This window comes from Tiliqua scincoides, chromosome 9 (genome assembly GCF_035046505.1).
Source record: "Tiliqua scincoides isolate rTilSci1 chromosome 9, rTilSci1.hap2, whole genome shotgun sequence".
NCBI classification, from domain to species: Eukaryota; Metazoa; Chordata; class Lepidosauria; order Squamata; family Scincidae; genus Tiliqua; species Tiliqua scincoides.
The window spans coordinates 21,481,784-21,505,094 of record NC_089829.1 but is presented as its reverse complement, the minus strand read 5'-3'; the positions used below and the strand labels follow the sequence as shown (position 1 = coordinate 21,505,094).

The following is a 23,311-nucleotide window of genomic DNA, read 5'->3' as shown; positions in this document are numbered from 1 at the left end:
GATGCAGAGTGATTTGCCAGGCCAACACAGCATCCATTGCTAGGTGAGAGGGCATAGGCTGCTTGCCAAGCAAGTATGCCAGTCCTCTCTTTCAGCAACTCTTGGACTTTAAAAGGTCCACTGCTAAAATGTCTATTAAAAAAATGTTCAGTATTAAAACAAATTAGTCTGTGTATGGTTATAAAATTGGTAAGTCAAATTCAGCCGCCACGGAATGACAAAAGTCTGATTGGGTGATGATGGCACCATGAAAGCAGAATGCATGCTTGTTTTAAACTCTCAAAGTTTTTAAGGCTGCGATCCAATACACACGTACCTGAGTGCAAGTCCCATTGAACTCAATTGTGCTGCAAGTCCCTTGATGCAGTTTTCTCAGGGAGCTCCTCAGGTTTGTGTCCTCTCAGGCCTAGCAGTGAAGGATCTGAGCTAGGAGCATCTGATGCTTGGAGACGCTCAAGTCCACCACTTGCTTCACACTTCATCTTCTGCTCCATTTACGTCTTCCTTTTCGAATGCAAGGAGTAGAAGGCAGAGGAAGAGTGGATGAGATGGATTACAGTGGGCAATCCTATCAATCTGCTGCCTGGAGCAGCTGCATGAGTGCACCTTGCAGATGGACTGGCTGCCTGTATGTTGAACAAATAGACCCCACCCATAGTGGAAGCCAGTGTACTATAATTGGTATGACAGTTCTAGCATACAGGTGCATGTATGATACTGTGTGTGCATTTAAAGAGATTCTGACTAACATATATTTAAATTCATAATTCTAGGTCACATAGCACATGGGCCTGAGGAATCTGTCGAAGCTGCAGCAGAGTCTTCCTCAGCATCAAGTAAGACTGTTTTCTTTGCAATCAAATTCATGGTTTGGGGTAGAAGATCTTCCATATACAAGGCTGAATCAGCCATGGCGCTTACCTACAAAAAGTGTCATCCCCCCAACCATACCATTGCCCCTCTTGTTTAATTTCCCAGGCTACTTAAGTCTTCCGTAAAGAAAACCATTTCCCAAGAGTGTTCCTTACTGCAGATTTAATTAAAGCACTAGTTCTAGATCAAGGAAAAAACCACATAATGACCTTATGAGCACTTGTGCGGGTGATTTGCTTTCCACTCACTTTTTGTGGGCAGAAAGTGGATCATAAGCACATGAGAAGAGCCCTGCTGGATTAGGCTAACTGCAGTCTCTTCTTGCTTCTCCTGAAGTTCACTTTGGACAACTGGTTTGTAGTCACTTCCTTCATTTTGGTCTTGGGCAGCACTATCCTAACTTGCGTTGGCAGGATGGCGGGCCTGCTCTGTATCCAGCACAAGTTTGGGGTTGGCTGAGGCTCAGCCTGAGACAAGGGGAAAAAATTCCCCTTACCCCGGGGAGAGCCTTAGCAGCCCCAATGGGTCTGCTTGGATCAGGTGGCGCAGATCCGAGCAGAGCGGAGCAGCCTGGAGCCACTCTGTGCCGCCTGGGAATGGGGTTAGGAGCTGGCATAACTGCTGGATCCTGGCCCTGCCTCCCGCTGCCCACCCACAAGCCTGCCCACCGCCCACTATCTTCCCATCCTGAAATGCCTCCTCTTTACCCTCCCTATGCCCCCCCCGACCCCTGAGCCAGCCTAACTCAGCCGGCATGAAGTCAGTTTTAAAAATGATAATCTGTCATGACCCACTACACAAAAAAGGTCTAGAAAAAATAATTCTACTAATGATTGATAAATTATTAATAAATAATAATATGGGTTCTGTGCTCCCGAGGTTACTAGAGACCTTATATAAAGTAAGTGTGCATAGTCATTTGCTAGACTCTCCCTAGAAATGGTGGTTAAGGACCGTTCCCCCAAATCTTTACGTCATTTCAGGATGCCCAGAAGTCTGAACTGGAGAGCAAGATGTGCAATTAGGGACTATCAGGCCAGACAAAAGGCTAAAACTGGGTTCACGTGAGATCTGCAGCACACTAATTACTAGAGAAAAGCAGAAAATGTGACATCTTAATTTGGGGGTAAGACAAATTGCTTCATACCCCCACAGATTAGCATTCTAGCTAATGATTTTCTTCAGCAAACTGGGTAAGAGTGCTTGCAAAGTTGTTTTTTTTAATGTTTCAAAACTTTTTTGACCCACCAGAAATTTGCTTGTGACCCCACTGGTGGGTCTTGATCCACAGTTTGGGAAACACAAGTGTAGATAGATTCTTTCTTCCCAATAAGGACTGAGCAAGTGCAATAAGTGAAGCCAGTGAGAAGACCTTCTGGCCACCTCTGCAACTTCATTACAGCAGCACTGGATCAAGTAAGACCCTGTGCCTGTTTGGTGGGGAAATCATGAGATTGTCATTGGTTTCAGGTACTTGAATTAACATGTGCCTCTAGAGACCTGTTTTCTTTTCACTGAAGTACTGAGCAACCCAGCTTGAAGGAGAGGACCATGCATTTGTTGCCCCACACTATCCAAGAAGGCTCAGTGTTGCTAGATCATCGTCACTCCACTTGCAGCACTTCCTGTGCGTGGAGCAATTGTGGTTATCTTCTTCAACAGTCGTTAAGAAATATGCAGTGAAATGAGTGCAAAGAAGATCGTTAGGACCCACCTCTTGTGACTCAGATGTGCTTTGGTGCTTGAGGCAGAAAAGTCCGGTGAAGTCTGCAGCCCCACTGGTAAAATATAAGTCATTAAAATTCAGAACATCCAAAAAGACCTGCAAAGAGAATGTTAACTCCCAGAAAGTTATTGGTTTTGGTGGCAGAGGTTCAGAGGTGTTCTGGAACCCTTGTAGATAAGGAAAAACATAGGTATTGAAAGCCTGCAGTTACTGCCGACCCTCCTTCCCCTAGAACTCAACCAAAGTTGAGCCATGCGGATCTGCCTGTAACTCTGCGGGCTAAAGTTGACCGCAGGACTGGAAGTTGCCTTTCAATGGCACTGGGCTTCATTCTGAAGCCCGCAGAGGCCGTGGGCAGACATGCAGAGCCTCGGTGGGCATCAGAAGAGCCTCCAGGTCAGCGCACACCGCCGGTTCGGTGGCCCACGGATGAAGAAATCTGCAGGTACCGAACCCACGAATAATCCTGTCCACCTGTATACCACTTGTTGAAAAGTGGTACATAAATATTCTTAATAAACAGAGCAAATACTAGCACTCCTATTCAGTTGTGTCAGTATCATCACATTGGCCACTGATTTTTTTTGTTGGTTACTGATTTGTTGGGTGACCTGTGCTTTTTTTTTTTTTTTACTTCCTCCTCACTTTTTGAGGAAAGGAAGGCAAAGAAAGCTGCCAGCCGCTCAGAGCAGTGCAGAACCACTCAGAGCACAATGTAACCCAGTAATAATTGGTGTTGAAATTGTCGCATCACTGCAGTTATGTCTGGATTTTATGGTATGGGTGTGAGTGAAAAATGTTCCCCTGGGTACCAGATGCTTTAGCTACACCACTGCAACTGAGGTGGTAGCCTCAGGCAACAAGCTGGTGGGAGTGTGCTCATCTCCATCGACTCACTTAGCCCCACCAGTCTCTCCACCGTTGTTTGGGTTGGAAAAATAAGAGAGAGGAAGTATGGAGAAGAGGGGAGTGGTGGGCTAGATCTTCTCAAATGCTCTGGTCATCACTCTGCACTTCCTTTCTGCTCCATCCTCTTCTTCCAACCCAGGAAAGTGGAGGCACTGGCAGACTACTAGATAAAGGGACAGCATTTGGCATATTGCCAGAGGTGCCAGGATGTCTTGAGTTGGCCTTGTTTCCAGGCATTTCAATGCAGCTCCTGCAGGAGAGCTTCCTGCTCCTTTGTTTTCACAATGTGCCTCCTAAATGAAGTTGCCATGTTAACATCAGTATTGCCTTTTCATCTTTCAGGGCTTGAAAGACGTCGCCCATGGAGCAGTTCTTTCACTTACAACAACTGTAAAGAGTCGAAACAGCAACGGCTAGGTAAGTAATTTTATTTTCCACTTAACACATTTGTCTTCTGTGGGGTGGTAACAAGGTGGAATGGCTGAGCAAGCAGTGGGCTGGGGGACAGGGCCATTGAGCATCAAGTACAGGGTAATCTGCAGCTCACTCAAAGCAGCTGCTCCAGCTGCCCTCATGGGTGGGCTGCCCTGACCCCGCTGCTGTGGGGACTCCAGGACACTGCTTTACCTGGCCTGACCCTGCCAGACAAGGACCTGACTAGGATTCTGGAACATGTGTGCAAACTACCCACTTCAGCACACAGCAGCCATCTTATGGGGGCAGTAGTAATTGGGGAAGTGGCATTTGGGGAAAAATATTGCAAACCCTGGCTCTGGGAACAACGCCAGGCTGAATGCAGTCAGCTGACTCCTAGGCCCTAGAAAACGAGTGTCTCTAAGGCAGGCCTGCAAACTGAACAACGTGCTGAAGCAGAAACATGCCTTGGCCTGTGTCTGGCCTGCCATTTGATCAATTCCTTTGGTATGAGCCCAGCCTGTCCGCCAGCCCTGACTGTGCCTTCTGCTCTATAATTACTCCATAAAGGCCTATCCTGATCATAGCCAAGGTGTGAGTCAAAAACTAGGCAAATAAGTGTGTATAGCTGAAGTACATCAAAGAACTTGGTCAAAACCTCCATGGCTGTTCACTGCGGAGTCCAAGGGTTTGAGCATCCCTTTGCCTATATTTAGCCTACACGGGAAGGAGTTAGTGAGTGAAACCAATCCTGTGGAATGTTGCCTTCAGTTCTAACTCAGTTCAAAGTAAATCCTCCACTATAAAATTAGCTGCTAAATTAGGAGTCTGGAGAATTTGTGGCCTCCTTCTGTGCAGAACCACAATTTCTCTGATGTTTCAGGAGATGCAAGGGAAAGCACCAGGATGCAGGTCTCTTGTTGTCTTGTGTGCTTCCTGGGGCATTTGGTGGGCCACTGTGAGATATAGGAAGCTGGACTAGATGGGCCTATATAGCCTGATCCAGCAGGGATGTTCTTATGAGAAGCCATAATAGCAAAGTTCATATTCAATTGCCTTGAATGTGTAGTGTAGATATATATTTACTCTCTTCTCCCTATTCTGTCTTGATCAGATTCTGCTGAAAGGTACCGGCAACTCATCATTGCATCCATGCTTCAAAGGTATGGAATGAATCGATCAGCAGAAGCTCAACCATTGGCTTTGAGAGACGTCTTTGTCAACCTTGTGATCTATCAGAGCAAAGCCCACAGAGGAAAGGGGAAGGTGGATAAAGCCAAGGAAGAGCCAATAGCTCTGCATCATGAAGACGACCACACCAACACAGTCATGAAATTGTCTGATCTTTTTGAAGGTGTGCACACAGGAGCCACCAAGGTCATTCTTCTTTTGGGCAAACCAGGGATGGGGAAAACGAGACTTATGCATAAAATTTGCCAGCAGTGGGCTGAGGGTACCCTGCAAAAGTTCCAATGGATTTTCCTCTTTGAGTTCAGGCAACTGAATCTGATCAACCGAAAGCTCACGCTGCAGGAGCTCTTATTTGATGTATTCATCCAACCAGAAGGTTGCCCTGATGACGTATTTGACCACCTTCTGGAGAATGCTCAACATACACTGGTTATCTTTGATGGACTTGATGAGTCTGTAGGGAACGTGCAGTTCCCTGTCTCTCCGAACCCATCGTACTCTTATTGTCTCAACCCGTTCTCTGTTTCAGAACTCTTCGGCAGTCTTTGCCATGGAAACTTCTTGCATGGCTGCACTGTGCTGGTCACAACCCGACCTAAAATGCTCCCAGAAGCTTTGTGGAAAACCATCACCCTTCTGGTGGAAATCTGGGGATTTAATCACGAAAAGGTTGAAGAATATGCAGGCTCTTTTTTCCACCAGCATTCACTGAAAGAGCAAGCTCTTACTCGGTTGAAAAGCAATGACAAACTCTTGAGCCTATGTTATATCCCTGCCTTGTGCAACATTGTCTGTATCTGTCTGGAAGATTTACTGCTTCAAAAAGCAGACAGCATCCGGCTTCTTCAAACCATGACCCAAGTTTATATCCAAATGCTCTTGATCTTTGTTGGCAAGCACCAGAGGTTGAGTGCTGGGTGCAAAGAAGCCAATCTGAGTCAACACCGAGTAACTGTTGTAGGTCTGTGTGAGTTGGCCTTCAGAGGCCTGGAAGAAAGAAGGATGTTGATCTATGCTAATGAGGTCTCACAGCATGTGAAAGATTTTGCTTGTCAGTATGGGCTTCTTTTGGCCTTTGAGGTCAAGACAATCAGTGGCCATTTAAAGGCAGGTTACACATTCGCTCACTTCAGCCTGCAGGAGTTCTTTGCAGCCCTTTTCCTGCTGACAAGCAACACTGTTGACAGCAGCTCTCTAAAGGAGAAATTCTTCTTGCGGTACAAGTGGATTCTAAAGAAGGAAACAAGAACAGCCGTCACTGAGAACTGCCATATTTTCCTATCAGGCCTTTCCTCTCAAGAATGTCGGCCATTTCTGAGCTCCTTAAGCGGACAGAACGAAACCTGGATTCAGGAGCGGCAAGCCATAATCACGCAGATGCTGAAGAAGCTAGCAGCTGGCACTTTAACAGGACCCAGGATCATTGAGCTGTGCCACTGCGTTCACGAGACGCAAGACCTTGAGTTAGCCCAGCATGTTGGGAAGCAGTTGAACTTCACATTTCAGTTTAGAAACTTCCGTCTGATGCCACTGGACATGATGACCTTGGCTTATGTTATCAACAGCAGCCACAATTTGGTATCCCTGGATTTTGTGGGATGCCCCATGGAACTTGACTATTTGGCAGTCTTCACCAGTTGTGAAAATATACAGAACTTAAGGTAAGAGAGATTGGCCATTTCATCCTTGACACTCAAGAGTGGGTGGTGTATTTTTTTTTTTAGTGTATGGACTACTTCCCTGTATGAAGCCATCAAGGAACGATACTTGCACAATTAGTCTGTGGAAATCCTTGACACAGGATGCTATTGTGGCAACTGACTTAGGGCCCAATCCTATCAGACTTTCAAGTATTGATGCGAGCCTCAATACAGCCCTGAGGTAAGCAAACAAACGTTCCCACACCTTGAGGAGGTCTCCATGACTGCCCCCCCACAGCAGAATGCAACACCTATCCCATTGGCACAGCTACATCAGTGCTGGAAAGTTGAATAGGATATGGCCCGTAGATGCCTTTAAAAGGAATGTGGGCAGATTTTTGGAGGAAAAGTCTGTCTTAGGGTACAAGACTGTATGCATCCTCTGGGTTTTAGAAGTAGCATATCTCTGAATGCCAGATGCAAGGAAGTGCCAACAGGATATAGGTACCTTGTTGTCTTGAGTGTTCCTTGAGGCATCTTGTGGGCCACTGTGAGATACAGGAAGCTGGAGTAAATGGGCCCTTGGCCTGATCCAGCAGGCTCTTCCTATGTTCTTATGACTCCAGTAGCCTCCCCACCTTTTGTTCAGTTATAAGCTTGACAGCTGACTACAAATGCCACCTTAAATGTCCAAGCCATTCTAAGTTAAGATAGGAAGGTCTTGTCACAAGAAGGTGAACATCAGGTGTAGTTATCACAAAGAAGTCCTCTGCCTAATTGCATTTTGTGCCTGCTTTTGCCCATCCTGTCCAGTATGGGAAATCGACTCATTAGCATGCTGAGACAAGGAATTTGTTATCTGTTCTGGGAACAGCCACACCATGTTCTGGTTAGCAAGAGCCTGGCTTTGCACAGCTTGTTTTAATTAGCCAAGGGCAACTTGATTGCAGATGGGATACAGCTGTGTCTTCTTGAAGGTAGAAGTGAGTAGTTGGCCAATTGCATAACCTTCTTGAAGCTTCAGTAGTTTCTGGTTTCCTTTTGGTTACTAGCTGGGAGTTATGTATAAAGAAGTATTACATTTGGGAGGGGTGTGACATCTTCACCATTCCATCATGGATGCTTACCTGGTCAGATATGGCAAGGTAGGATGAAGATCCATCCTAGACTGTGCTCAGAGGTACATATCTGGGTGAGGTTCTCGGCCTTTTGGCTAAGATTAAGTGAAACATTCTCTATTAAAGTTCATCGGTTCTTAAGAAGTTCAGTTTTTATTATTTTTAGTCTGTGTATATAATCTGTGTTTGTATATCCTCTATTGCTATCTAATTGCCTGTCCTTTTATGTGAAACCTTACTGCAAATCTAAGATAAACCAAATATAGGCATGCCCCCTTTCCACAGGGGTTCCATTCTGGAACCCTGTCATGAATATGTACAGTTTAGGCCTAGTAGCATGTAGAATCTGAACCAAAGTAACCAGTAACAGAGAAGTGGCTTGCAGTTCCTAGCTGCAAGGATGTGAGTAACAACAGCCAACGAAATTAACAACTCAAGGTGATAATGTAGCACCTATGCAGACAGAAAGGCGCCCATCAAGGATGGAATGCAGCTGTGGACCTCCAGTGGGGAGGGGAGAGCTGAGAGGGCTAGCATCCAGCCCCACTTCTGGAAGATTCTGTCCCCAAGAGTTTCTGATTGGACAGTTTGAAATAAGTACAGAGTCACCTCCATCCTGTTAGCATGAGAAGTATAAGAACAAGCCCAAAGGGGGTGTCGGTTCTCTTTTTTGGTGGAAAAGGTTGTGGGTGCAACATCCTGCAGGTTGAGAGCCTGGTCCACCAGGGTAACCTGGAGCTGAGAGATCTACAAAAGAAAGCTGACCCAGGTGAGAGTTAGGGAATAACAGAGATAGCCAGTTAGCTTTGTTATTTTATACTGATATGTTTCCTAGAAGTTTTATGCCTCTAGCAATTGTTGCCTTTTGTAACTTTATGTAACCCTATATATTTAATAAAGTAAAAATCCTTTTACTAAGTTGTTTCATTGTCTGTTGGGGACAAAGGTTCAGAATCCTGCCAAGCTACCAAATCCTCATTGAGGATTAGTAACTTGAGGACTGAGGCTTTAATTAAAGAAGGTGCTCAGTGCCTACAAGGGATAGAATTAAGCCTAGAGGGTCTCCGTGTCCCTGACAGAGACACTGGCACATACAGGGTGGTGGCAGTACTACCGAACAGGGGTCCTTGAGGGCTCGAGAACCAAGAACTCTGAGCACCCCAAAATCCCGGGAGTGTACGACAAACCCCCTGTGGATACTTGAAACCTTGGATATAGGTGAGCGCCCATCTCCGCAGTCTGGGGGGCCACCTCTGGAAGTGACTCGCCTCTAGAGGGGAGTCTGAGCTCAGCAGTGGCCAGGGACGTCCATTCCCGGCCTCTGCTGGGCTGCAACTTCTGGTTTCCATGGAGAAACCGGAAGTGACGTTACTAATGCCTTAAAAGGCATTGGGAGACCTGGGGAAGCAGCGGAAAATTATCTGATTAAACCAAGCAAATAGAAAGGTGTAGTTTGCCTAATACCACAGATAGCTACTGAATTGACAATCTGGCCTAAAATTGGATTGTTGTCTAATTGCAGTTTGCCTTATTCCTTAGCTTCAGGGGCAGGAGGTATGGAGATGAATTTGCTGGCGTCCTTTCTAAAAGCCTACCGAAAATCAAATGCCTGACAACTTTCCAGTAAGTATAACTACTCTGACATTTGTGGTGTTTTGAAGCAGGTGCACTTATGTATTCCAATGTAAATGGCAAGTCCTACTTGCTATTTAGAGAGTGGTACACCAAATGTTCAGATGAGACCTCCCAGTGCTTGAGGCAGCACAGTAAATGCCAGTCCCTTCCCAATCTGGTGGCATGCTGGTTGCTGCCTCTCCCCCCCCCCTTGCATTCAAGAGGGGAACAGAGCAGAAGAATAGATGGAGAGGAGAGTGGTGGCCTAGATACTCTGATGCTCTAGTCCACCACTCTCCTCTCTTCACATTTCCTATTCTGCCAAATTCCCCTCTTCCAATCCCAAAAATGGGAGGAGGAAGAGTGGCAAAAGTTGGAGGGGACAGATGGTAGGTGCCCTCTGCCAATCTGTCACTTGAGTCAAGAGCCTCAGGCAGCCTAACCCCTAATGAATGGGGTTAGCCCTGGGTTGAGATCTTCCAGTCAAGTACCAGTCTTGTGTTGGGAAAAAAAAATGTCCAGGTGAAAGAGTGCTCTTTAGCTTTTTACATTTTAAAAGATCCAAATTGAGTCCCTAGCACTTCCAGTTAAAGGAACTTAGGTAAGCACTGTAAAGAACCTTGCCTTGAGGAGCTGCTGCCAGGCAAAGGGACAATGGTCTGTTTGACAAAAGTCTGCTTCATATCATATGGGAAGGCCTACAGTTCAGAGCAAGGCATATCCTTTGCATCCGTAAGGTCTTGGATTCTGTCCTCAATTTGAGACACTTGGTTGGTCAGGGGCAGGGGAGGGTAACACCACTAGTGGCCAAAATTTTAGAAACATTTTGGAATATTTGTGTTTATGAATAAAGCCATCATGTTATATATCATTGGAAAGGTACTTTCATGCAGAAGGTAATGAAACAAACCATGTTGAATTCTATCAAAAATTATGGCCAATTAACTAGAAAAGGAAAATGCAACTGCCTTATGTAACAAAAAGTAGATTTCTTTAACTCAGAACTTGGAACTGATTGTTGAGACTTGAGACTTACCAATGAGACTGATTGTTCCAAGAGCCAGTGAGGTGTTGTTATGACACAACAGGGAACCAATAAGGTGTTAGTATGAGTTAGCTCTCATTTCCATGTTAGTTAGTTAGTTGGCAACCTTCAGTCTCGAAAGACTATGGTATCGCGCTCTACATTTCCATGTAGCAGAGCAAATACTAGGTCTCCTATTCAGTTGTGTGTCATCAAATTGGCCACTGGGTTTCTGTTAGTTACTGATTTGTTGGGTGACCTGTACTATTCTGTATGAAAATAAATAAATAAAGCTAATGGGGGTTACCCCAACCCTAGTGATGCCTCTGCATTTAGGTCTGAAGTAAGAGCCGAACTGAGCAGAATGGACTATTGGGGGTGTGTGTGTGAAAGTGTGTTAACGTTTTATTTATTGCATTTTAATGTATTTTTAATGCTGATTTTATTTTGATTTGTGTATGTATTAATTTTTGTGTATGGTTGTAAGCTTCCCGGGGTAGTCGGCGAAAGGAAAGGATTATCAGTTTTTTAAATAAATAGAACAATATGATCATGTAAATTATTGTACAAGCTGGCGTTCTGCAACTGGCTCCGCCTCTCCAAGCCACTATTTTGCAAGATGCTCCACACATATGCACATGACATGCATCCGCAGCCATTCTCAGAAGCCTCCAGTCTTGAACCTGAATGAGCAATTCAGCCTTTCACACCGTAGAAGATCTGATTTCAAAGGAAGTTACTGTAGATCTTGTGGGGAGCATCAAGTTATGTACTTGGCATTTGCTCTTTGATAGAGTGAGGGAAGGTGTTGAAGTGGTTTCCGCACACCCTTTCTGTCGCGCAAACAGATTCTTCAGACTGCAGTGACTATATCAACGAGGCTCAGGGGTGGAAAAAGACAAGCCATGCTCAAGTGAGGGGGAAGTGTTTTTTTCCCCCTACTATAGTTTAGAATAGCTATCTTTTCTCCACCCCATGTCAAACTGCAGTTAGCTCCAAAGGTTCTTCTATCCACATGATACTTTTCTCACCTAAGTTCCAAGCCGATCCCAGCATAAAGCTCTGCAGGATGCAAATCCTGACCTCTCAGACTCACTGCAGAGTCTTTCACAATGCAGGTGCTGATGCTTGTGCCCTTCACCATTTCACCTTCCTCAACTGTCCCAAGGTGTAAATACTTAAACTTTCTAGAGCCAGTGTAGCAGTGCCAACAAAGACTATACTCTGCCAACACGGGGTGAGTATAGGATTGTGCTAAGAGGCACCTTGAGTCTGCTGCCTCTGTGGACCCCTTACACTTGCCACTGAAGATGCAACCTGTATCAGGTGGCCTTATGGATGGGCCAGCAGTGACCTGCTGACATCATTGTTACAATGTCTGTGTTTGGTTTTCAGGTTAACAGGTGGAAATATCACACTCTCAGGACTTGAGGATCTGATTCAAGCTTTTCCAAACTGCCATAAGCTTGAAGACATAAAGTAAATCCATTTGTTCTTACAAAAAGTGGGGTGCAATGATGGAGGGAGATGTGGTAAACTGATTTATTTATCAAGTGTACATTTTTTGGGGGGGGATATTAAAGAGTCACTGCATTCTAGCTTGCAGAACAACAAGATGAAGGGGCAAGACATGGCCAAGATTACAGAAATATTTTCTACTACAGAGAAGCTGAAGAAGTTGGAGTAAGTATGGGGAAAAAATTAATGGCCACACAGAAGAGGATAGTTTCAAAAATAACTGGTCAACCCTAACTGGGAAATAGTGGCTAACAGTTATGCCAGCCAGTTGTAATGTTGTGAGCTATTCTGTCATAGCCTCCATTTTGACTTTGGATTGTTAATATGGGACAAGGGACAATTGGGGTCCTGCCATCACAGGAAACTCTTTGTTGCAAGCCTCTGGATTGTATCTTGGAACATAGTCCTCTGTATGTGACCAAATGCTTATCCATGTATTTATAAAGAAGGGCAAAGTGGGACATTTCCCTTAGGAGTGAAATTGATTGAACCAGAGTATACTTGTGATCTAGTCTAGTCAATTTCAGCACTTGGACTGTGCAGCATTTTGGAAGAAAACTGTTCCTCCCCTCTTCCTTGCTCCATTAATTCTGTACATCTTTCAGAGTACAAATATTTGTGCATTTATATGAGTGCTGTGGTAACTAACTGAAAAGCTACCCCCTTTGCCTCACATAAAAGAGTTGTCTGCACAGAATCTTAGCCTCAGATCATTGTTTGATTCAGTTATCTGTAGGAGGGCTGCAAGGTCTGTTTGCAAGATCTTCTCGGATTCTTATGACTGCAGGCTTAAGAGGGAGGTGGGTGTAAGGGTAGGGAAACTGTATGCCTTTATAGAAAGGACTTTGCTGTAAACTGGCAACTGTATGTCTGTGTTTTTTTAAAAATTATCTCAAACAGTTTAAGCCACAATGAGATTTCGTTGACCGCTGTTCTCACCTTCGCTAGAGCAGCTGTGACTTGCCCCAAAGTGATCAAGCTACACATAAGGTATTGGCTTGAGACAGTCAACGGAAATATTGTTTCATTTTCTGTTTTCCTGTTTTTAAGCTGCTGTAGCATGGTTGTTGCACTCTGTATATCACTGTATACCCTGTTACCAGTTTATCTGCTCTTGCTGAAATAAATGCTTTTTTTAAAATGTGTGCTCAGGGCTTAATAAGGAAATGAGATGCAAATGAGGAAAGGATGCAAAGGAATATTATACTAGAGGGAATTTTAGCAGATGCAGTTTTTCTCATCCCTGCAGCTGCATTTGTCCAAACACCTCCTTTCTTGAGTCTCACATCCTCTCTCTCTCTCTCTCTCTCTCTCTCTCTCTCTCTCTCTCTCTCTGGCCACTCTAAATTCTAATTTTGGTTATGCAGAAGCCTTTTTGACCTTACATTTGTGTCTTGAGAATCCATAAAATCTATCAGATTCAATAGAATGGACTCTTGGGATCCATGAAGGATCTGTTCCAGGACCTCCTATGGATTCCAAAATCCGTGGATAATTAAATTCATGGGGGAAGGGGAAGGGACACAAAAGCTTATGCCACAGAAGGGCACCCTTTTCCCTTGGCTATAATCCCCTCCCAGTATAAAGTATCCCCTTTATACTGGGAACCTTGAGAGGAAGGGGGAGGCAGGGAGCATCCTGTCCCGGCTTCAGTTTCTCCTCGCTTGCCTGGAGTCTCTCTGATGGAACAGATTGGTAAGAGCCCCTGTTTTCCAGCTAATCAGTCCACCTTGTCGGCTCCTTCGATATACTGTTTGTCTTCGCCCCCTGATCTTACAATGTCAGAAAGATATGGCAATAAAGCATGCTCATTGCAGCAGTGTTTCTCCTGCACCCCTTCTTCTAGTTGCTGGAGATGTCTTTCTCTCCCCCCTTAATACAGGCAAATTCAACTTAGTAGACTGTATATCACTTTTTCCTTCCTCCATGTGTTTTGTTTGGTCATTTTTTGCACTTAGGCATCCTTGCAACCCTTTCTTTCCTATCCTGCTGGTGTTACAAGCCAGCCCCATTTCTTCTCAGCTTTTCAAATGGATTTGATAGGAATCTTGTTTTGTTGCTAATGTGTCTCGTATGTATATAGTGCCTTGCGTTGATTTGACTTCATGTATTGCAAACAATCTCTTCTATAGAAAAATGTGAAATGTGTAATTACTGCATTTGTCAGGAGGCAAGAGGGATCTGCAAGAGGGATCTGAAGGCCTTAGGAGTGGACCTCAACAGGTGGGAAACCTTGGCCTCTGAGCGGCCCGCTTGGAGGCAGGCTGTGCAGCATGGCCTTTCCCAGTTTGAAGAGACACTTGGCCAACAGACTGAGGCAAAGAGGCAAAGAAGGAAGGCCCATAGCCAGGGAGACAGACCAGGGACAGACTGCACTTGCTCCCAGTGTGGAAGGGATTGTCACTCCCGAATCAGCCTTTTCAGCCACACTAGACGCTGTTCCAGAACCACCATTCAGAGCACGATACCATAGTCTTTCGAGACTGAAGGTTGCCAACAGGAGGCAAGGTTACTTTTAATCTGGTTTTCTTAAAATTAAGCTGCTCTTGGTAATAAAATGTACTATCCAAGTTTTTCAGGGATGCCTTTAACTTGCACATATATGAGTAAGCAGGTCCAAAGAATGAACTGCAGTGGAAAGACTGTTTTTTAAATCTTGAAACAAGGATGCTAGATGAAAATACATAGATCTGAGTGTTTAGATATTTTGCATACATGTAAAAAAACTACAGTTGAATTCTTCCAATTCAGGACCTGCATGCGACTTAATTGTCACACACTTACACACACACACACGGATCAAAAATTGTGAAATGTAAAAAAAAACACTCCTTAATGTTTGCTTCCTGCTTGATGATGTCACTGCCAGCCATGACATCACTTCCAGGTTAATGGCATCACTTCTGGTGGGTCCCGAACAGATTGTCACTCTAAAAAGTGGGTCTCGGTGCTAAAAATTTTTGAGAACCACTGGTCTTAGAACTAAATAAAGACTTTGGTTTTCTAGAGCAGGGGTGCTCAAACTTTCAACTTTAGGGATGCTGGACCTTTAACAAGTGTATAGAAGAGAGAATTGCAGCAGGTGCAACTTGTCATTCCACAGATGACAAGCTGCACCTGCTGAAATTCTCTCTTCTATACACTTGTTAAAGGTCCAGCATCCCTAAAGTTGAAAGTTTGAGCACCCCTGTTCTAGAGAGGCAATTTGCCAGGTGGGAAGGAAAATACTTTCATTTCCAACATTTTACACTCAAGATTTTGAACTGCACAGCATAGCTCCCTTTCTGAAATGGGGATGGGACACCATGGGGGGGGGGCGGGAATGGGAAGAACATTTGAGAGAGAAAATGGTTAGGCTGCCTATTCAATTCTGAAGACTTCAACCCAGCCCTTGCAGCCTGATCCAGAGCATGCTTACTCTGAAGTAAGCCCCATTAAGTCCAGTAGAACTTACAGGAAAATGTGCATACAGCAACATTTTGTTGTGGCTCACTTTTTGCAGTGGTTGTTTATTAATAACAATAGTTATATATCACTTTTCAACAACAATAAAGCAATTGTTACAAAAATATGAGAAAATTGTTTGAAAAAATGGCCTTTTCCAAAGAGGAGAGAGCAGCGACATCCAAAAAGAATTACCGATTGAAGACTCAAAATTTAATATTCTAATTTATTTTCTGCTTGGTTGCAGGACGAACATTTTAACAATATACTTCACTGGTGAGTCCAAAGAAGATCTGAGGTAAGCAGCTGCCCTTTGTGTAGTAATTCAAAATCGTGCTGTACAATTCGTTGTAGCCAAAGTTTGGAAGGGGTTGAGTTTTTGAGCAGACCGTAATGACAGAGATTGTTTTATGGGGCAGACTGAGGATTTGAAAGAAATCCCAAGAGGAAGGCAAATTGAAAATTAGGGAGTCCGGAAAAAGTGGGAGGAGTGATTAGGAATTTGAGAAGAAGGAGAGAAGGCAGGGCACAGATGAGATGAGAGATTGGTCAGGGAGGGGGAACTGTACAGCAAGAAAATGGTGGTGATTAAAAGCATGGAGTTGGAGAAAATGAGGATGTGAGCTTTAAACTTTGCAAATGGCCAAGGGATACATTTGCCACTTGGCAGGAATGGACACAAAAAAGAACTCTGAAGAGTTGCACAAAAGGAAAGCATACAAGGTGTGATTTCTTGCATGACCGCAACTATGCCTTGGAAGAAAGCACCCCTGGTAGAAAACTCTTCCTGCCCCTAATATGCAACTAATGGGGCACACCAGGTCTTGATCTAGACCAGGATTTTTCAACAGGTGTGTCTTGCCTGTTGGTGCACCAACACCCTAGCCACTACCACTTCCAATGGAGTTGTACAAGGCAGGGCAGTGCCACATGGTCATCTTGGGAGGGCCCAAGCAATGTCTGCAATACTGTGAAGTACCCCCAGTGGTTCTCACACCACAGGTTGAAAAGATTGATGTAGATCGTTGAAGTTTTAAGGGAGCTGTAAGGCACTGAGGTCCACCACAAATCACTTTCCCTTTTACCCCTGTGCTCTGCAGCAGTGGTAGTCTATGGAGACACACTACTGTTGCGGTAACTGAGGGAAGTTGGCCAGACAGGCAGCCACACAGGTTTTGCTGCCCTGACTTCACTTCTCTCCATGTCTTCAAGGCTACAGGACAGAGGTGTGATGCCTTATTAGGCTTAGATTTCTGGTTCCTATACTAAAGTTTGAGCAGAGTCACAGAGGCTGTTGAGTCTTCTGTGAATTAGGTGCTAAATGTTACGTACTGCTGCAGAGATCATAATTCCAGCTGGACAAGCCTAGGAGCCCTAAGATACCCTTCTCCATTGCTGGCAATTGGCCACACATGAGAAATGTTACTGTTCTGATGGGTCACAAGATGAGGCAATTAAATGAAATGGACAAATTAAATATGTTCTTGATTTCAGGTTACAACATTTGGAAACAAAGAAAAAAGAAACTGCTCTTAATTCTAGATCTTTTATATTACGGTAAATATATATGTATTCAGGTTTATGTTTTTTTTCCCCCTGAAGCAAGACAAGCAAGACTTTAAAAAAAAAAAGTTTGTTTCATTATGGATAGGAATTGTTTTCCATGTCAGGTGGCTGCTGGATTGGGACTGTGGTAGGAGAGATGGTTAAAATCCTACCACCACTCTTATGGGCCTGGTCCTGAGTGCTGGCCATGTGTCTGCTATGTGCAGTATTTGAAAAATTAAGCACTCAGAGCCCAGTCACATGAAAGACATATTGTCTAGTAGTTTATCTGGTTTGGGCCAATAGGACTGAAACCATGACAAGCTATTATATGAAAAACACTCAGTTGTGTGGCAGGAGAAGCAACTAGATTGGAAAGGCTCAAGAAGAGAGTATGTGAAAAAGTGCTCCCTTTCCTTAAACTTAAAGTCCCCCCAGCCAATGCCTTTTATTACAATTCTAGTATACCCTGGCATACTGATTCAATATATAAAGTGTAAATTGCTATTATTAAGACTATTCATATACTGCTTTTCAACAAATTGCAAAGTCTGCTGTAATTGATTGTTCTTAGTGTACATAGAGCCTCCCAAGGAAGGGTCACCTGTGACTTGCTTTTGATTACCTGTGACACACTGAATAAATTTGCTATTGCACTCTGCCTTTGAATGGCAATCATTTTGTTGGACCACAGCCTCTCTCTCTCATGGCAGCATTAATGTGTGACTATTGGCTGCTTTTTTCCCTGATGTGTACCTGCAGATTGCAAGATTGCCAACTGAGTTCTCAACAAGCCAAAGAGGTGGCTGGCATTCTCGGGAGCTGTTCCCATTTTTCTGAAATTGAGTAAGTACTTCAATTTATTCCTAGCCTCCCAGTTAGCTGATGGAGACAGTGGGATCAGTTCTGTTGCTAATCTGGAAAACATGTCAGTTTGTCAGGTAACATGCTTGGAGATGAAGGATGCAGATACCTATTGCAGATGCTGCCCCAAGTGTGCATTTCCGGCCAATTGAAGTAGGTATTTTCTTAATACCCTGGTTGTTTGTGTTTCAACTCTTTTTCCAATACCACATTTCCTTAAGAAAGCAGAAGGGAACCTCATCACCATGCCTTATAGCACAATCCTTTACATGTTTACTTGGAAGAAAGCACTACTGTGCTCAGCAGGACTTACTCCCAAGTAAGCACACCTAGGATTGTGTTTACTCCTATTTGGGTCTGCCCCTGAGAAGCACTTGGAAACAGGCACTGGTTCAGAGTTGTTGATGGGAGGCCTTACAACCAGAACAGCTTCTTTTTTTTTCTAGGTTCAGTACAAGGTGCTCACGAGGACCTTGGATGCTCTACAGAATTTGCATAGGGTACATCAAGGGCTGTATGAATCTGCCCATCTGTTGAGATCTTCAGAGGAAGCTCTGCTTCATTGACTGTCTTTAGCTAAGGTTCAGTTAATATACTGTTCTGCCTGGCTTTCGTGGTGGTTGCCCTTGGAATTACCTTCTGCAGTGGATTCAATTTGCCCCTCCCTTTCAGTTTTTAAGAGGGTTTTAAAACCCCACCTACTCCATCAGGCCTTTGATGGATGGCAGACCAGCCTGGGGAGGGGGTGACACCAAACTCCGGCACTTAGGCTGGATCCCAACCCCCATCTCCAGCTGGGTCGGCTCAACCCGGGCTGCTTGGATTTGCATCAATGTTTTCACTGGCACAAATCTGAGTAGTCCTATAGGGCTGGCTGCTATTAGTCCCATAGGGCTGGTGCAACAAGGGGTTAGGGGAGTTCATTCCCCTTACTCCTACTTGTGCCACAGCCAGCCCCAGCCCTGCCCTGGATACGGGATAGGCCAGCTGTCCTACCTGTTCCAGTGCGGTTTAGGATTGGGCGGCCTATTGCTTTTAGTGGTAAGTTGTTTAAAAAATAAAGATGCGTTATTGTATTTTAATATACTGTTAGTTGCCTCAGGGCCTTCTGGTGAAAGGTGGGGTGTTCACTTAACAAGAAATATGTCTGTCTGTTTAGCCAAGAAAGTGCTCTACTGCATCAAATCTTCTGCAAAACCTTTCTTTCTTTCTTTCTTTCTTTCTTTCTTTCTTTCTTTCTTTCTTTCTTTCTTTCTTTCTTTCTTTCTTTCTTTCTTTCTTTCTTTCTTTCTTTCTTTCTTTCTTTCTTTCTTTCTAATTCTGTACCTGGGATTGCATGCTTTCTTTTTTCTTTTCTTTTTATTTTCTTTTTCTTTTCTTTCCATTTCTTTTTCTTTCTTAGTACAAGGATCAGAGCAGCGGCCAAAGGTTGCAAACAAACATACTCAGCCAGACCTGGAGTTGGCCTGAATTGGCCTGGTGCTGTCTGATCTGATTCGTATTGTTTTTTGACAGCCTCAGGTCAAAGGCTCTGCTATCCCTGTTCTTCTATAGCTGGAGATTGAATATGAGAGGCTTTTGTGTCCTGCAAAGGAGCTTGTGACCTGTCACTGAGCTATGGGCTTTTCCTGACTACATGAAGCTGCTATATGGTGCACCAGATCAATGCTCTGTTCCACAGAGCACCCTTTTCCAATTGGCAGATGATCTTGGAGGTCTTGGGAGTATAAGATTCCTTTCCCACCTTTGCTACCTAAGATTCCTTAACTGAAATTATAAGGGAAGGGATTTAAGACCTTACACCTGCAATGTGCACCCTCTTCTACTGCATTTATGGTCTCTCCCTTTCCCTGCCAACACCACCATGCATGTGGTAACCAGTACTGCTGCAGAGCTATGCCAGGGATATGGGTTGTATTTCTATAAAGCAGTAACATTGCTGAAGGTACATAGGTCTGGGTGTGGTGTGTGGCTGGATGGAAGACCACCTCTGTATGCTGTATGTGGAAGCAAGGCAGGATATAATATAAGAAATGCCAGTGATTTTTGAAAGCAACTTTTTATTTTGTCCAATTTGGCTCACTGCAGTTTAAGCAACAACCAGCTGTCCCTAAAGAGCACTTTCTGTCTTCTGAATTCCATGAGTCGTCGTCCAAACATAGTGAAGCTAGAAGCCAGGTAAGCATGGGTGCATCCAACCTTTCTTCTGCTTCATTGTTGTGTATAGAAGCACCATTTCTCTTTGCTAGAAGAGAGATCATGGCCCTGTCCACTGGCCCTGTAGCCTCACTGCACCCAACCACCACATTTGAGGTAATGTAATATCTCAATATATTTGTCTCTACCTCAGCCCTGCTCATCCAATCTGTGCCCTGCATTTTTGCAGGGTACAGACTGCACATTTGTAGTCAACATGCCATGAGGGGTGTGTGTGTTTAGGGCACTAAGCGGTCATAACCTCAAACACATTGTGATTGGGGTATGGAGGGGGTGGGGCCCACAGGTGTGACCCTGATTTCTCCCCTTCCTAGCTATCCATCCCACACCTGAACAAACTTTTGCTCAGGGCTAGAGAGAGAAATGTTCTTTCAAACACCCCCCCCCACCTTGAGAGATATTGAAAATTTGAGCTAGTGTTGCAATTAAACCAAGCAGTAGTATAGCTAGAGGGGCTGCAGGGGTAGCAATTGCACTGGGCTGCAGGCTGCTTGGGGGCAACTGTCTCTCTGCCCACCTGTACAATTGTGCTCTCCCCTCCCCACAATTGCCGCTCACACCTCTTGCAAAAAGTGCAGGGAAAAATGGCACGCTTTGCAAGAGGGGCAGTGATGATCACAGTCTCTGGATGCTTTCTCCCCTTGCTCTAGGGACTTGGGGAAGTGACTGAGAAGATTGTAGAGGAAGCAGGAGGGGGTGGTGGTGGAGAGGCAGCAGAGCAAGGGGAGCGAGCGATCAGAGACTCCAATTGCCATGTGTATCTCTTGAGGGGTCAGCAGGAATGAGGCTGGGGGTGGGGGAGGCAGCTGATTTTTTTATTTTTCAATTTAAAAAAAAACAACTATGGGTGTGACATCACACCTGGAAGTGATGTCACTTCCAGGTGTGGTGAGGGGGGCATCATTTTTAACTTTGCCCCAGGCTCCAGGATGGCTACTATGCCACTGAAACCAAGTATGTCATAATGTAAGTCTTCCTCTGCTTTCTTTAGCCTTCGCCGTCAAACAGCCATCTTGACACTTGTTGGTAATGGAGGTAGTGACGCCGTGTATTCCAGGTAAAGCACAAGGATGTAAAATGTACTTTCCTTAGCCTCAGTCAGTGACAGCATGCCATCTCATTGCTGACATGATGAAATTTGAGCTTTGTTTTTGCTTCTTAATTACATTGCTGGAAAAACGAATTTTTCATTTTGGGTTAAATATTCTGATTTCTTGACAACTGCAGATTCAAGAGATATCTCACATCTCCGATGTTTTTTTCCTTTTTGGTTTGCAATTTGTATTTTGGAACTTTGAATCTGAAAGGTCAAAATGCATATGCCCAGTTTTTTTTAAATGCAAGATTAAATTTTAAAATCTCATTCAATCTTATTGTTTGTTACTGATTAGCGGGCATATGTCAGCTGGAGCAAGAGGGATGGCTAGGGACTGTTGTCTGAGGGGAAAACTAGACAGATCAATCCACATTCTGCACTTTTTGGAATGATGTTTCCAACAAGGAACCTCAGAGGAGGATTTCAAAGGAATGGTGCTGCATCTAGGAGGCCAGGCAGTCTCTTGGGGAGGCTACAACATCTTAAAGAGGTTTGGCAGGCAAAAATGCCCCCAAAGAAAGGAAGCTAGGGCACTCCTTAGGGACCCCTCTAAACTTTTATGCTGCTGACATTTTAATAAGCTCTTTTATTGTTATCTTTTAAATTGTTTTAATGGTTTTTATTTTAATATTTGATCTTAGTGTTTTGTCTTTGTGTGTTTGTATACTGCTTTGGGTTTTTAGAAAAGTGGTATAGAAACCAAATAGAATTTAAATAAATAAATAAATAAGATGGGGGGCATTTATCACAGGTGTAGTTGTAGTGCTATACATTGGACACCATGGACATGATCCACCAAGAGTTATTTTCACTATTAATAGATTGCGGGATGGAGACTGGGAGTCTATCAGAATCCTTTTCCATTTATCCTTGTTACAGGGGTTCTGCTTTTCAAGGTGACCACTTAAGCAGTCATGAAAGACAACTGTTGATGACATCAAGGACAATATGGTATGTTAACATGATACAAGCCATGTCTGCTCAGGGATCATTCCTCATAGAAGCCCTTTAGAAAAATATCTCATTGCACGTTAAATGGTTACAGGGCACAGAAGATCTTGAAATTAACACACTCGGGTTGCAGATGCCTGCAACTTCATTCCCTGTAGCTTTTACGAGCAGGGAGATGCTGTCTTTTGGCACCAACTCAGGATGCCTTGTTATTGGGGGAGGGGGGGAAGGGTTGGATAAATATTTTAATTAAATAAAAAATAAAATCCCAGACAGTTGGATTGTAGCTCCCAGCTTAACAATGAGATTCTAGGTCACCTATAAGTGGTTCTCAAACTGGTGGGTTGCGACCCACTAGCCTGAGAATAAATGCCGTTGCCTCTTTAAGGGGCAGGGGAAAGGGGAAGGCAGCAACATGATCACCAGGATTGGGCTACTGCAGGGGACCTAGGGGCTTTTTTAAAAAAAATGCCTGAGTCCCTGCCAGCATCTGGGGAGCCGGTGCGGGGAGCCCCACAGAGCCCTCTGCAAGGCCACCTGCACCTCTAAACACTGACAAAATGCGATTGCAATTCACTTCCTGGTTGTGATCACGAAACCAGAAGTCGGTTGCGATTGCATTTTGTCAATGTTTAGAGGTGTGGGGAGCCTTGCAGAGGGCTCCTCAGGGCTCCCCACACCCTCCGGATGCCAGCAGGAACTCAGGTATGTTTTAAAAAGGCCCCTAGCTGCCCCGCAGTGGCATGATCCTGTGGATTGCATTGATGCTCTGCACCCTGCCCCTGCAAAGACTTACCATGATCCTCAAACTCCTTGAGAGTTTGAGAACCAGTGCTATATATGTCCCTAAAGGTTTCCAGCAGTCACTACAGTTTTTCTGAATGTTTTTCCTAAATTCTTATTTCATACTGTTACTGAAACATGGTTAACACAATTTATTTTCCTTCTATTCCAGCTTGACAGAGAATACTTTTCATGGTGATGATTTGAAAAATTTGTGCTCAGTACTGAGAAGGTGCAACACTGTATCTGTGTTAGAGTAAGTCTCTTTCTTTCTTTCTTTCTTTCTTTCTTTCTTTCTTTCTTTCTTTCTTTCTTTCTTTCTTTCTTTCTTTCTTTCTTTCTTTCTTTCTTTCTTTCTTTCTTTCTTTCTTATTCATAAGGAAA

General features: G+C 44.2%; 1 protein-coding gene across 1 annotated transcript in view; it reads left to right on the top strand.

Annotated features, from left to right (window-relative positions):
- The window catches only part of NLRC5 (NLR family CARD domain containing 5), a 77,959-nt gene that overhangs the window by 20,671 nt on the left and 33,977 nt on the right, over window positions 1–23,311 (top strand). Inside the window, exons 4-18 of the mRNA XM_066637933.1 lie at window positions 774–836; window positions 3,851–3,925; window positions 5,037–6,774; window positions 9,411–9,494; window positions 11,905–11,988; window positions 12,109–12,192; window positions 12,928–13,017; window positions 15,719–15,769; window positions 16,966–17,028; window positions 17,779–17,862; window positions 17,950–18,033; window positions 19,969–20,058; window positions 21,089–21,154; window positions 22,073–22,144; window positions 23,100–23,183. Coding sequence (XP_066494030.1) covers window positions 774–836; window positions 3,851–3,925; window positions 5,037–6,774; window positions 9,411–9,494; window positions 11,905–11,988; window positions 12,109–12,192; window positions 12,928–13,017; window positions 15,719–15,769; window positions 16,966–17,028; window positions 17,779–17,862; window positions 17,950–18,033; window positions 19,969–20,058; window positions 21,089–21,154; window positions 22,073–22,144; window positions 23,100–23,183 — 2,812 coding nt within the window. The remainder of the gene's footprint in view (window positions 1–773; window positions 837–3,850; window positions 3,926–5,036; window positions 6,775–9,410; window positions 9,495–11,904; window positions 11,989–12,108; window positions 12,193–12,927; window positions 13,018–15,718; window positions 15,770–16,965; window positions 17,029–17,778; window positions 17,863–17,949; window positions 18,034–19,968; window positions 20,059–21,088; window positions 21,155–22,072; window positions 22,145–23,099; window positions 23,184–23,311) is intronic.